The sequence below is a fragment of the Vitis vinifera genome, chromosome 18 (genome assembly GCF_030704535.1).
Source record: "Vitis vinifera cultivar Pinot Noir 40024 chromosome 18, ASM3070453v1".
NCBI classification, from domain to species: Eukaryota; Viridiplantae; Streptophyta; class Magnoliopsida; order Vitales; family Vitaceae; genus Vitis; species Vitis vinifera.
The window spans coordinates 22,723,970-22,739,753 of record NC_081822.1 but is presented as its reverse complement, the minus strand read 5'-3'; the positions used below and the strand labels follow the sequence as shown (position 1 = coordinate 22,739,753).

The 15,784-nt window shown below is 35.7% G+C and overlaps 2 protein-coding genes across 3 annotated transcripts; both read left to right on the top strand.

Annotated features, from left to right (window-relative positions):
• The first annotated feature begins 514 nt into the window (after positions 1-514).
• LOC100244145 (putative laccase-9-like) lies at positions 515-3,989 on the top strand. Of its 2 annotated transcripts, none has more exons than XM_002263835.4 (7): positions 515-658; positions 751-902; positions 975-1,222; positions 1,484-1,615; positions 1,851-2,439; positions 3,240-3,592; positions 3,670-3,989. In XM_002263835.4, exons 1-7 carry the CDS (start codon positions 557-559, stop codon positions 3,870-3,872), a joined length of 1,779 nt encoding a protein of 592 aa, XP_002263871.1. In that variant the 5' UTR covers positions 515-556; the 3' UTR covers positions 3,873-3,989. The 2 variants fall into 2 exon arrangements, with proteins under 2 accessions (XP_002263871.1, XP_019073400.1); XM_019217855.2 differs by having other exon boundaries at positions 567-658; positions 758-902.
• Positions 3,990-6,008: 2,019 nt separating this feature from the next.
• LOC100266489 (putative laccase-9) lies at positions 6,009-14,830 on the top strand. Its single transcript, XM_019217859.2, has 8 exons — positions 6,009-6,174; positions 6,246-6,345; positions 7,898-7,955; positions 8,032-8,280; positions 10,221-10,348; positions 10,553-11,144; positions 14,197-14,549; positions 14,628-14,830. The coding sequence occupies exons 1-8, from the start codon at positions 6,073-6,075 to the stop codon at positions 14,828-14,830; spliced, it is 1,785 nt and encodes a 594-aa protein (XP_019073404.1). The 5' UTR covers positions 6,009-6,072.
• Positions 14,831-15,784: the final 954 nt, after the last annotated feature.

Here is a 15,784-nt window from a genome sequence, read left to right as displayed (position 1 = left end):
TGGGGAGACGCGCATTGAAAAGTAGCTGGATTTGATTGGCTCTTTCTGATTTCACTAGCCAATAGCCATAGCCAGATGGGATATAAAAAATTAGGCAATTTTAATAAAAATTATAAAATAAGAAATTAACATCAATACCTCATTTAACAAGTATCAGAAAAGTATCTAAATCATAAAAATTTATTGAGAAATCACAAGAAAAAAATAAAAATAAAGTCTTTTTTATACTATTATTAACATATTTTTTTATTTTTAAAAATAAAAATAAATGCTAATTATATCCCTTTCTCATTCAATCCAAGTCTCATCATGGAAGGAAAATCTCTGGAAAGCAATTCGATTGCCCGCCAGTCAACAAATTGAAAATTTGTTGAGACACTCATTGAAAAGTAGCTGGATTTGACTAACCGGATGTCTTACAGCGAGAAACAGTAAGTCAGAGTGGCCCCCATGTCCATGACCCACTAATACGATCAGTACTTATAAATACTACGTTTAGCTTCAGAGGGAAAACAAGCTCAGAAGGAAAGAGTTTTATGTTTGAATTTAAAGGAAGATGAAGAAGATGAGGTTTTTATTAGAGGTGCTAGTGCCTGCGCTTTTGACTGGAATGTTAGCTTCCATGGCTGAAGGGCGCACCCATTACTATGATTTTGTTGTGAGTACTATTTTAGCACCCATTACCCATGCATGCAGAATATAAGGTTTCTTTATTTTTTTAATTTATTGGGTATTCTGGTGTTTTGCAAGCTGAAAGAGACCAATTTCACGAAGCTGTGCAAGACAAAGAGCATGATGACTGTAAATGATAGCTTTCCAGGGCCGGTGATTCGTATTCACAGAGGCGACCTGGTGTATATCAACGTTCACAATCAAGACGATTTTGGTGTCACTATCCATTGGTACGGATCGATACTTCTCCTTCTTATACACTCTGTGAGTGGAAGATTAATCATGAGAATGTTGTGATGCAGGCATGGAGTGAAGCAAACAAGGAATCCATGGTCAGATGGTCCAGACCACATAACTCAGTGCAAGATTCAGCCAGGAACAAACTTCACCTACAAGGTGATATTTGGTGAAGATCAGGAAGGAACTCTTTGGTGGCATGCCCATAGTGACTGGACAAGGGCCAGTGTTCATGGTGCCATTGTTATCTTGCCAACTGAAGGAACCACCTACCCATTTCCCAAGCCTGATGGTGAACAACTCCTGGTATTAGGTACATATAGTCAAACTTCCATATATAAATATTTGATAAATTACTTATCACGTTTCAATAATAAAATCTCGTTTACAGGGTCTGTTTCCCCATATAAAATTTTGAAATATACTTATAGAAATATATTAACCAATGAAGTTGCTAAATCCTACTCGGATGTGATTGAAATCAACACCAAAATGAAACACTAACAAAAGATATTAAAACAAGTTGAAAAAAAAACTAGGGGTTTATTGCATTTTATTTTTATTGTACTTGCAGGATCTTGGTTTTCAGGAGACTTGAACAAGGAATATGAGGAGTTCTTTTCAAATCAAACTTTTGAAACACTACTGGATGATAATGCTTTCACCATCAACGGCGAACCAGGAGATCTTGTCCCATGCGGTGGTGGTATGTAAACATCTATGCACCCAGCCAAAGGCTAGAGGCCAGAGGAAATACTAAATCATATATTTAGAGTTTTTTTGGTTGTGATTTTAGCAGCCAACTTTTTATATGTTAGAAAATTCTTGTTAAAAAAGGTTATTTTTAAGAGTTAGAAAGGCTCGGAAACATTTCCTAGAATCACTACCAAAAAAACTCTTAAGACTTACATAGATAACCATAATTCATGTGTTGCATGCAGAGACAACACACCGTTTGCTGGTGGACTATGGCGGGACCTATCTTCTTCGCATAGTGAATGCAGTGGTTAATGTAGAACTCTTCTTTGCCATATCTGAGCATAACCTCACTATCGTTGGCACGGACGGAACCTACACTAAGCCAAAAGTGACCAGTTATATCATGATAGCCCCAGGCCAAACTATGGATGTTTTGATCACAACAAACCAGAGTTTAAGTCATTACTACATGGGTGCAAGACGATTCACAACCTTTACCGCCAATGCTACCTTCAATAATATGACGGCTACCGCTATTCTTCAGTATAGAGGGAACTATAATCCCCCGGACGAACCTTCCTTTCCCACTAACCTTCCCTTATTCCATGACTGGGAGTCTGGATTGGGCTTTCTTCCCCTCTTGAGGAGCTTAGCAACCCCAGAGCACCCAGTCAATGTCCCACTCAATATAACTACCAGGATGTTCATTACAGCTTCCATAAATTTGGTTAATTATACACTTGAGGGGACAGAGGTCAGCCATCTTGGTGCCAGCTTGAACAACATCACTTTTATGGACCCAACTTCAAGTATTCTGCTTGCCTATTACAGGTACTGGTATCCCTTTGTTTATTATATATTTTCTCTATCTTTATTTTGTTTCTTTGATTCTTTTCTCTACAAACTAATTAATCATGTTGTGTTTGAATACTAGAGTTGAGTGATCCTTCCTTAAATAGTGTGCCCCAAAAAGCAGCTTGTAGGCGTGTTCCCAAATTTTTTTTTTCCTCAAAAGGCCATCATCTTCTCTTCTTTCATTCTTTCTTTTTCTCTTAATTTCTTTCTGTCCTTCTCCCTCTCACGGCTGTTAATATTTGGTTCCATTTGCATTTTCCCTCAAAATTTTCAGGAACCAAACATAGCCTAAAGTACATGTTGATGGCCATTGTGGTGGTCTTCATTATTTAGCTAGGTTCTTTTTAAGTGACCCAAGGAGCACTGAGGAAATCCTAAGGGCATGGGAAATTAGAGAAAAATTTCTCCATTCCATATATGGCGCCTGAAATTACTAATTAGAGAAATTAGGGAGAAATGTTCCTATCGTTCCTAGTATCTTGGTGATGAACTTAAGCTCTGTAACATCTTCTATTTCTTTGCCCCAAAATGGGTCTCTGATCTGTCTCTTACCTCTCCAAATGATTGGTATAATTATCGCTAGATGCAGATGTTCTCTCGGAAGTTTCTCCCTTCATGACATAAAATTTCTATAAACATATTCCCAACACATTTTCTTATTCAACAAGGACATCGATGTCTACAAGGAAACATCAAGCTAAAAAAATCTTCTTCACAATAGTCTGATATTAGTATGTGCATGCTTGGAAAATGACATTATGAAAACTTTATTGCAGGCACACCAGCGGGGTTTACACTACAGATTTTCCAGACTACCCACCTTCTTACTATAACTTCACTGGGGATATTCATGTTCATCCATTGTCTGTAGTGGCAACAAAAGTGAAGGTGTTCAATTATAATGAATCAGTGGAGATAGTATTCCAGGGGACTAACCTGCAAGGCCAAGCCTCAGATCATCCAATGCATTTGCATGGATACACCTTTTATGTGGTTGGGATGGGTACTGGAGTTTTCAACAATGAGACTGATCCAAAATCGTACAATTTGGTCGATCCGTCTGAACGTAACACCATTACAGTTCCAAAGAATGGATGGGTTGCCCTCAGATTTTTAGCAAATAATCCTGGTACGTATGTTTCTTAAGAGATCACTTTCAGGGTTGCAGAAATCTTTTTGTTTACCATTCTCAGTATTTCTTTACAGGTGTATGGCTATGGCATTGTCATATTGATAGACATCTCACATGGGGAATGGACACTACTTTCATAGTGAAGAATGGTGAAACCCCGGACACCAGTATCCTACCACCCCCTGCTTACATGCCTTCTTGTGCAGCTCAATCCCCTATTAGGCTTGAAGATTTCCGGGATTCAGTTGAGCTAGTTGATAAGATAAATGTCAACTGATTTGGTATTTTGCTTCAAATCTAAAGGGTTTGTAATTTCTTGAGAGTTGTCTTTCTGAAATAACAACTTCTCTGTACTGTGATCTCTTAAAATGGAAAAGTTTATGCTTGTAGTACACATCCCATACGGTGGTCATAATTTTTTTTAATCAAATAATTGGTCATCCACATTAACTACCTTGATTAGAGATCATAATATATACTTCAATAGTTACAATCTTTCACAAATGTAAAATCCTTGCCAACTTACATATAATGCTACCTTGTCAACTTCAATATTTTATTTAGTATTAGTAATCCTAATTAATATTATTATCACTAATATTATTTTCAACTTCCTAAACAGTAATTTAAATTAGTGAATTTCTAGATTTTTATAAAACTCATATTCCTACCAAATTATATCGTAATAATTTATTTCTCTTTTAGCTTATTTAATTAAACTAGATTCCTCAAAAATATTGTATTCATACTATACCCCTTTTTATCACTTTTTTCCTTATCAAGAATAGTTCATATTATTCTTTTTTATTTACGGTCCAAAATAAAAATACCTTAAAAATAAATTATTATTTTAATTTTTATTCACTATATGCATTACCATGGGAATTGGCATCTCTTCTCCATAACCCTTCTTTAATTTTCTTTATTATTATCTTATTCTCCTTTTTCTTTTCACCAACTCCACCCATTATTATTAATTATTATTAATTATTATTATTATTATTATTATTTTCAATGCACTACAATACCTTAACCAATTTCTCCACGAAGCCATTATTATAAAAATGGAATAAAAGTATATATATATATATTAATTAGTTTGATAAGTCATTATCAATTATAATGTAATTGATAATCTTTTAAATATTTTTACGATAGCATTTATGGGCCTTCATAGAATTATGAGTGTATAACATTTCCATATCTGTCTATGATAACAAAATCTTTTACTTATGTTTTGAAGTGACCTCAAGAATTTTGCCAACTTCACTCAAAGTTAAAATATATTTTATTTTCTTCTTTCGTTGGGTATTAAGATATGGACAATTCAACTGTTGCCACCTATACTTAGAAAGGTGATTAGGATAACATATCTACATGTGCCTTTCTAGAAAAACATTAGTTAATTTATTTATTGCAATATTGATTTATTATTTCATTAATGTGTTTAAATTTGAGAGTTTTAGGTCAATGTAGACTATTTTATATATATATATATATAGGACTTGTTTAAAAATTATTTTTTAGAATAGTTTTCTATTCTTTAAAATAAAAAACATGATAATTAAAAATTGTTTTTTGTTTTTCGATCTTATGAACTAAAAGCATGGTGTTTTTAAGAGAACATCTATTAATTATTTTCTATTGTTTTCACTTATTTTATTAAGATTGTTTTAAGAAATAATTATAGAAACATGTAAAATAATTAAAAATAGAATATTAAATATAACTTTTTTTAAATATATTTAAAAAAATTAAAAACAGGTAAAAAATATTTTAAGTTCAAATTTTTTTTTATTCTAGAAAAAATTAGAGAATAATTTTGAAAAATGATTTTAAACGAGTTAGCGTTTTAATTATTTTTTGGATTATTTTATTTGTTTCTACTCGGAAATTTCGGTTGCTTGCCATTCAAAAATGTGGACCTCGCAAAATTTGCTTAGACGCCCATTGAAAGGTAGCTAGATTTGATTAACTCTTTTTTTTTTTTTTTTTTCTTTTTTTGCACTAACCAGCTGTCGTATAGCTAGAAAATTATGAAATTTTAATAAAATATTATAAAATGAAAAATCACAAAGAGAGAGGACCACCGACAACTTCCAATTGTGTAGGGGACCCGCTTGATTGTGGATCTGGTTGGGGTCTTGCATGCTTGGGTTGATGGAGTCTCCCATCCAACTTTGTAACAACTAGAAGTAAGCACAAAAGATTAATGGATATAATCTTTGGAAAATATAAATAAATAATTATAATTGATTGATGAAACTTTCCCATACCAGGGTTAATTTGGGAACTTCAAATAATTCACTTTAAAACAGTAAGTCAGCGCAGCCCACATACCATGTCCATGACCCATTGGTAGGATCACTACGGTTCATTATAAATAGTTAAATATCATGTTCAGCTTCAGAGAGAAAACAAGCTCAGAAATAAAAGGATCAAGAAGCAAAGAGTTTAATGCTTGAATTTGAGTGAAGATGAAGAAGATGAGGTTTTTATTAGAGGTGCTAGTGCCTGCGCTTTTGACTGGAATGTTAGCTTCCATGGCTGAAGGGCGCACCCATTCCTATGATTTTGTTGTGAGTACTATTTTAGCACCTTCTTCAGTCAACCAGCGTTTTTTCTTTCTGGGTATTCTGATGTTTTGCAGCTGAAAGAGACCAATTTCACGAGGCTGTGCAGCACAAAGAGCATGACGACTGTAAATGACAGCTTTCCAGGGCCGGTGATTCGCAGGGTTCAAAGTCGCGGTATCGGTCATTGACTCGGGAGGTCCTGAGGCACATCGGTATCGGTATCTCGGATCGGTATCGGGTGATACGCAAAAATTTAATTTAAGAGCTCAAAATAATTTTAAAAAATTATGAAAATTATTAAAAAAATAAAATACAAATAAGTAGAGTAAAAAAATTAATAAAATAAACTTCTATTATATTAAAATGATTCAAATTATAATAAAAGCATATTTTTGGGATGATTTATAATAATATTAAAAATCTTTAAAAATATTTTAATTTAATTACTTGATGATAAATATTTCTTATTGAAGATGAAAATAATAAAAAGTAAATTTTTTTAATAAAAAATTATTTAAATTAAATATTTTTAATTTTTTTAAAAATGTTTTCAATTATTAAAAAAATAAAACCATAATTCATCTTTAAAAAAATAAATATAATTTTTCTTATAAAATGTATTCATTAATTTTAATTTTTATATAAATATTTATTTGATATAAGTCTAATATTTATTATTTATTTTTCATCATTATAATTTTTATCAAATTATTTAAAATCCATATCCCATCAAATACTCATAATCTAATTAAAAAATAAATACAAATTATTTAAAACCTAAATCCTCCAAATACCCATAACCCTCCGGTGTGAAATGGTTTTGGAAAGCGATTTGAGAGTGAGTTAGGACAGCATGCCTTCGGTGAAAAGCTTGGCCTCTGCCCCTCTGGATTGTGGTGCCTCAACAGGTGATTGTAGAAGTGGGATGTCAGCCTACATGATCACTGGAGGCAAATCCTTGCAGAAGTTCCATAACACAGTTTGTCCCGACTGCAAACCCATCAGGACCGTCGATGATAACAGCGGTGCCGAAGTCCGGCGACTCTGCTCCTCATGTCGCTCAGTTCCATCTCCGGCGGGAACTTGGGCAATCCGAACAAGCAGGCGTGCTTCTTCAACCTCGCCGGCGACTCCAAGATGCAGGGTTCTAACTCTGTATTTTTCATTTTCGTGGGTTTTGATCCTCTCATCTGATGATTCTGATCTTCTCCACAATTTCTACTCCAACTCGGGTATCGGTCCGGTACCGGCCATGGTCGAGGCGGATACGACTCGGCCGAGTCGTACCGGTCTCGACCGAGATTTTGAACCATGAGTGGGATGTCAGCCTACATGATCACTGGAGGCAAATCCTTGCAGAAGTTCCATAACACAGTTTGTCCCGACTGCAAACCCATCAGGACCGTCGATGATAACAGCGGTGCCGAAGTCCGGCGACTCTGCTCCTCATGTCGCTCAGTTCCATCTCCGGCGGGAACTTGGGCAATCCGAACAAGCAGGCGTGCTTCTTCAACCTCGCCGGCGACTCCAAGATGCAGGGTTCTAACTCTGTATTTTTCATTTTCGTGGGTTTTGATCCTCTCATCTGATGATTCTGATCTTCTCCACAATTTCTACTCCAACTCGGGTATCGGTCCGGTACCGGCCATGGTCGAGGCGGATACGACTCGGCCGAGTCGTACCGGTCTCGACCGAGATTTTGAACCATGATTTCGTATTCACAGAGGCGACCTGGTGTATGTCAACGTTCACAATCAAGACGATTTTGGTGTCACTATCCATTGGTACGGATCGATACTTCTCCTTCTCATACACTCTGTGAGCGGAAGATAAATTACATATGAGAATGTTGTGATGCAGGCATGGAGTGAAGCAAACAAGGAATCCATGGTCAGATGGTCCAGACCACATAACTCAATGCAGGATTCAGCCAGGAACAAACTTCACATACAAGGTGATATTTGGTGAAGATCAGGAAGGAACCCTTTGGTGGCATGCCCATAGTGACTGGACAAGGGCCACTGTTCATGGTGCCATTGTTATCTTGCCAACTCAAGGAACCACCTACCCATTTCCCAAGCCTGATGGTGAACATCTCCTGGTATTAGGTATATATAGTCAAACTTTCATAAATAAATATTCAATAAATTAATAATCTCATTTCAATAATACAATCTCGTTTACAATTTTAGGGCCATTGAACCTGTTTTCATAAACTTATTTTTAAAATTGTTTTTCATCCTTTAACTTTAACAGTTTTTAAAAATAAGTTTTAGAACACATTTTCCTTTTATTTTAAAAAATGACTGAAAACAATTTCTATTTATGTTTTATAAATTGTTCTCTATTTCACTTTGTTTTTATAAATTGTTTTCAGAAAACAAAGGTCAAATAGTGTTCAAAAATTTTAAAAATATTTTTTTTATTTTTGAAAATAAAAAATCATTTTTAAATCACATAGATAAATAGACTCCTAATTTGAAAAAAAATATCGTATCCTGACTTTTTTTTTTTTTTAATAATTATTTGAGATTGATTCTAGTTAATACTTGGATGTGTGTCAATTATATTTTAAAGTTTTGATTAAAATTTCAATGGAATCCATGATAGCTAGTTTATTTAATTAGTTTTATTCTATTATAACTGGTTTGAATTTTTAAAAATTATAATGAATCCTTTCTAGCTAGTAAAAATTTTATGATTTCAGGGTTGATGTTTTCATTTTTGAACAAAGAATGTACATAGATTTATGAAATTTAATTTTAATGAAAAGTTAAATAATTTATGAGACAAAAATGGTAGCCGCATTTATTTTAAGTTCATCTCTACTTAAAATTAAGTGATTTTTATGTTGTTAATTTCATTTTTGAGTAAAAATTCATGAATTTTTTTTTTTAGATCTAGTTTCTCTTGAAAATGAGAGAAAATTGATAAAAATAGAACTTAACTCAATTATATTCCTTTTTTTTTTTTTTTTGTTAATGATCACTTTGTTAATTTATGATAAATTTCTTTCTCATCCAAATTACACAAAATTGGGATAGTTTGACCTAAAACTTTCAAAAGTGAATTTGATTTGATTTTATATGAAAATTAGGTTTAAGAATTCTAAAAATCGATTAAAATAAAAAACGTTTTTTTTTTAAAGATAAAGGTAAAATGTTTTAAAATCTTTTATTAATAAACTAAAAGGGTTAATTTTACTCACATGCCTCTGGCCTTGGAGTAAATACTCTAAACCATTTTTAGTTTCAAACTTCGCACATCTTAGTTTCAAATTTTATAGATCTGTGAAATTTGAAATAAACAATGATGCAATGTATTTATGCTAAACCCTACTTGGACATGTGTGAAATCAACACCAAAATGAAACACAAGGAAAGATATTATTAAGGGAAAAGTGAGTTTTGACTCACTAATATAAAAAATATTAAAAAAAGAATCTAAAATTTTAAAATCAATATTATCTTCATCTATTTAAAAATAATTTGAAATATAAATATTTTTCTATGAGTCATTTAATTATTCTCTAAAATGTCAATCTCACTTGTCATGTTATCAACATCAATTAACTAAACTCCTTCATATAAATGTTTTCATTCTTTTTTTTTTATTATTTTATTTTATTATTATTATTTTATCATTTGAGATCCCCCATAAACAAATACTCTTTATTATTGTCTTCATGAACCAATATTTCATAGCAAAAGTGAGGTAGTTTGAAGGGTGTGGATATTAGAAGCAATGGAAAACAAAAATCTTAAATAATAAAATAATACTAATAATAATAATAATAATAATAAATCTAAAAAATGAAAAAATATTTATATAAATGAGTTTAATTGTCAATTGATATTAATAACATGACAAGTAAAAAAGTATTTTAGAGAATAGCTAAATAACTCGTTACAAAATACATATATTTTAAATTATTTTTAAATAGAAAAAAATATTAATGATTTAAAAATTTTGAGATTCATTTTTCCCATAAAACAAGTTGAAAAACACACTAAGGGTCGATTGTGTTTTATTTTTATTGTACTTGCGGCATCTTGGTTTGCGGGAAACTTGAATGAGTTATATAAGGAGTTCCTGTCAAATCAAACTGTAACTACGCTCGATGATATTGCTTTCACCATCAACGGCGAACCAGGAGATCTTGTCGCATGCGGTGGTGGTATGTTTTATATATGGTACCTAGCCATGTTTAGAGTTTGTTTGATGATAATTTGAGAAGTCGTTTATAAATTTTGTCTGTACTCAAAAGTTTTTATCAAAAGAATTATTTTCGAGTGGAAAAACTCCAAATATTTTTTAAAACCACTATCAAGTAGATAATTATGTCTTATATGTATTCCCCTAATTCATGGGTTGCATGCAGAAACAACACACCGTTGGCTAGTGGACTATGGCAAGACATATCTTCTTCGCATAGTGAATGCAGTGGTTAATTCAGAACTCTTCTTTGCCATATCTGAGCATAACCTCACTATCGTTGGCACGGACGGAACCTACACTAAGCCAAGAGTGACCAGTTATATCATGATAGCCCCAGGCCAAACTATGGATGTTTTGATCACAACAAACCAGAGTTTAAGTCATTACTACATGGCTGCAAGACAATTCGTGACCTTGGAGTCCAGTATTGCCGAATTCAATAATATGACGGCTACTGCTATTCTTCAGTATAGGGGGAACTATCCTCCCCCAGATGTACCTTCCTTTCCCGCTAATCTTCCCTTGTTCCATGACTTGGACTCTGGATTAGGCTTTCTTCCCCTCTTGAGGAGCTTAGCAACCCCAGAGCACCCAGTCAGTGTCCCACTCAAAATAACTACCAGGATGCTCGTTACAGCTTCCATAAATAAGGTTAATTATACATTTGAGGGGACGGAGGTCAGCCATCTTGCTGCCAGCTTGAACAACATCACTTTTATGGACCCAACTTCAAGTATTCTGCTTGCCTATTACAGGTACTGGTATCATTTTGTTTATTCTTTAATTTTCTCTATCTTTATTTTGTTTCTTTGTTTCTTTGATTATTTTAAACTAATTAATCTTGTTGTGTTTGAATACTAGAGTTGAGTGATCCTTCCATTAAATATTGCGGCCCCCATAATTAATGACTTCTAGTGTGCCCCAAAAAGCAGGTTGTAGGCGTGTTCCCAAATTTTCTTATTTAACAAGGAAATCGATGTCTACAAGGAAATATCAAGCTAAAAGAATCTCCATCACAATTATCTCTGATATTAGCATATTGTCATGGACTTAGAGACTTTTCCTAAGCTCGTGCGACACTTAGACAAGTCAAGACCCTTGATTTTGCTAAGTCAGTCTTACTCTCGATACTTAGCTTACTAGGCTAAGATGCTCACGACTTGAAAGTTTTAGAAAACGTATTGCTCAAATGAAGCTTTACAAGTTCTTTGAGAACTCACTTGCTTGGTTAGGAAGTGATTTCGGTGGTTTTTGGGTGGTGCCTTGGCCAAATGAGGCCTTAACCTATTTATAGGCACCTTAGGAAGTTTCTATAACCTTGGAGGGTTCCTTACAACTCAAGAATAATCTAGAACATCCTACACAATTCTATGTACAAGCCTAAGTACAAGAATATATAAGAGATCCCTAGAATTCTTTAGAAAGCCTTGGACTCTTCTCATGTCTTCCACCATAGTGTAGAGATGTGTGGATATCTCTAGGCATCTCTAGAACCTTCCACACTCTTCCCACCAATGGCTTAGTGTAGATGGCTTTAGGAGTCTCCAGAAGCTTCCTGCCCTCTATATAACCCCTATAGGGAGGATTATTTGAAGCATCTTGTGACACTCTCCCCCACCTATGTCGTCGACATCCCCGTCGTTGCCTCTTCTTGAAACCTCTCGATGTGTTTCCAGAACCTTCTCAAGGAATCCGCATGTTCCCAGTTTGCCTGCCTCTTAGGTAGTCCTTTTTGTTGGCAGATCGGATGGTTGGTCGTGTCCATCAACTCCCCTTGTGTTCGTCGTGGGCGCTTGGGTGAATGCACTATAAGGTTAGGGTATGCACTTTTCCTAACAGCAATTTCTTTTAGGAGAGTTGGTAGCGCCTGAGGTCCTACAAGTGGTATCAGAGCCGAGGTCACGAGTTCGAACTCCAGGGGTGTCGCTGGGGGGGAGATTGTTAGCAGATCGGAGGGTTGGCTGTGTCCATCAACTCCCCTTGTGTTTGCAGTGGACGCTTGGGTGAATGCACTATAAGGTTAGGGTATGCGTATTTCCTAACAGCAATTGCTTTTAGGAGAGTTGGTAGCGTCTGAGGTCCTACACTTTCCATTAGACTAGATACTCTATCGCAAGAGGGACTCCTTATCTCCTGATGACCCGTTTAGCAAGGATATTTTTCACCTCCTTCTCCCGTGAGCCCTCAGATGGATGCAAATACCTACACTTTCAATGCTTGGAGTGTTGCTTCCTCTTGACCATTGAGTTTACTTTTCCCTTGGTGACCTTGTTCATGTGTGTGTGGCCTAGCTTAGCTCGCTCCATTTTTACCTCTTTTACTTGTACCCCTAATAGTAAGGAGGTCTTAGGCGTACTAGGCTTTAGGTTGACTTGGAGGGCACCTAGCAGCTACATTGAGCCCATATGTGCTTGAGACACCTCGTGTTTTTCCTAGCTAAGTAAGCCACATCATTGGGGTAGAACTATCTCTTGATCTCCCTCTTAAAGTCCTCCTACGTCTTTATGGTGCAAATGTCTTTCTACATATCGGCGAACCTTCTACGCCACCATAGAGTAGCTGTGTCAGTAAGGTAGAGGGTTGCAGTCCTTACCTTAGTCATCTCATCAGTTAGTGCGATAGCCTCGAAGTATCACTCCATATGCCATAAGAAGTTGTCCAACTCCTTGGCATCCCGCTTGCCACTAAACCCTTATGGCTTTGGCACCTCCACCCTAGATGCCTCTTGTGTGGCCATGACCCGTGCCAACATAATAGCCTTGTAAATGGCCAACTCTTGCCTAACCTCCTAGTCTCGGGACTTCATTCGAGTGGCCAAGGCCTCCATCCTTGACTCCATGCTAGCAAGCATGCTCAAGACCTTTTCTTGGAAGGACATAAACTCCTCGTGTGACACTGGCTGAACTTGTGAGCCTATCACCCCCTCATGAAGGTCTTGGATCTCCTCCCTTAGATCCTCTAAGCCCTTCTCCATGTCTTGCTCGATCAAGTCCACCCCTTCCCGGGTGTTTGCCCCATGTTGGCTATAAAATCACGAGATTTATCCTTCCTGCCCCTACCCTTGCCCCATGTAGTAGGCTCGATCTCCCTCCCACGGGTTGGCTCACTAGTCTCCTCCATGTTGGATCCCGACATGCTTCCTTTACTATGCCCGCTTCATAGTCGCGCTTTGATACCAACTGTCACAGACTTAGGCTTTTCCTAAGCTCGTGCGGCACTTAGACAAGTCAAGACCCTTAATCTTGCTAAGTCAATCTTACTCCCGATGCTTAGCTTGCTAGGATAAGATGCTCATGACTTGGAAGCTTTAGAAGGGGTAGTAGGCAACTCTTAATGAATGGAAGTTTTTATTGCTCAAAGGAAGCTTTACAAGTGCTTTGAGAACTCACTTGCTTGGTTAGGAAGTGATTTGGGTGGTGCCTTGGCCAAATGAGGTCTTAAGCTATTTATTGGCACCTTAGGAAGTTTCTAGAACCTTGGAGGGTTCCTTACAACTCAAGAATAATTTAGAACATCCTACACAATTCTATGTACAAGCTTAGGTACAAGAATATACAAGAGATCCCTAGAATTCTCTAGAAAGCTTTGGACTCCTCTCATGTCTTCCACTATAGTGTAGAGATGTGTGGACATCTCTAAGCATCTCTAGAACCTTTGACACTCTTCCCACCAATGGCTTAGTGTAGATGGCTCCAAGAGTCTCCAGAAACTTCCTGCCCTCTATATAACCCCTATGGGGAAGGTTATTTGAAGCATCTTGTGACACTATGCATGCTTGGAAATGACATTATGAAAACTTTATTGCAGGCACACTAGCGGGGTTTACACTACAGATTTTCCAGACTACCCACCTTCTTACTATAACTTCACTGGGGATACTTATCCTCCTCCTATGTCCGTATTGGCAACAAAAGTAAAGGTGTTGAATTATAATGAATCAGTGGAGATAATAGTCCAAGGGACTAACCTGCAAGGCCAAGGTGAAGATCATCCATTGCATTTGCATGGATACACCTTTTATGTGGTTGGGATGGGTCGTGGAAATTTCAACAATGAGACTGATCCAAAATGGTACAATTTGGTTGATCCACCTGAACGTGACACCATTACAGTTCCAAAGAATGGATGGGTTGCCCTCAGATTTTTAGCAAATAATCCTGGTACGTATGTTTTCTTAAGAGATCACTTTCAGGGTTGCAGAAATCTTTTTGTTAACCATTCTCAGTTGTTCTTTACAGGTGTATGGCTATGGCATTGTCATTTTGATAGGCATCTCACATGGGGAATGGACACTGCTTTCATAGTGAAGAATGGTGAAACCCCAGAGACTAGTATCCTGCCACCCCTTGCTTACATGCCTTCTTGTGCAGTTCAATCCCCTATCAGGCTTGAAGATTTCCAGGATTCGATTGAGCTAGTTAATAAGATAAATGTCAACTGATTTGATATTTTACTTCAAATCTAAACTCTATCCTAATCTAGTGAAGGTTTGTAATTTCCTTAAGAGTAATGTCTTTCTGAAATAACAACTTTTCTGTACTGTGATCTCTTAAAATAGAAAAGTTTATGCTTGTAGTATACATCCCATACGGTGGTCATAATTTTTTTTTAATCAAATAATCTGTCATCCACATTAACTACCTGGATTAGAGATCATAATATATACTTCAATAGTTACAATCTTTCACAAATGCCAAATCCTTGAGAACTTACAGATAATGCTACCTTGTATCCTTGTATATTCAAACTTTAGAGTTCAAATAATGATAGAAATAAATGGTACCTTTGCCATATGTTTCAAAGACCTGGTTACGGTGCCTAAGGCTTTCATTTATAGGCTAAAAGAAAGAATATGCCATATGAAATGTTGGGCCAAAAGTTGGTGGAGTCATACCTAACTTCACAACAAACATGTTTTCAAATTTAAACCGAAGAGTAAGAATACCTCATCACCAACATTATTAACATAAAGAAAGAGCAAATGGTAGGATAAGTCACAAGTGTGGCAGCAATGAATAAGATGGCAACGGGGTGGGTTTGGGATGGGTTGTCCTCATTCCATTTATTTAAAATAATTCAAATTTCTATCCCGATTATTCAAAATAATTTCCATTCTCGTCTTATTTAAAAAATTAAATGGGATGGTGCAGGGCAGATCAAGTATGTGAATTTTCCATACCAACTCTACCCCACCTTGTTTATTTGTTTATTTATATTATTTTATATATATTTTTATTATTTTCAAAATTATTAGTTGCTTTATCAATATTAGATAAACCATAAATTTTAAATTTTTACACCATTGGTCTCTCTCCACTAAAGACCCATGTTCGATCCTCATTCCATATATTCCCTATGTTTGCATATGGTTTCACCCTTTTAAAAAGGGTCCCTT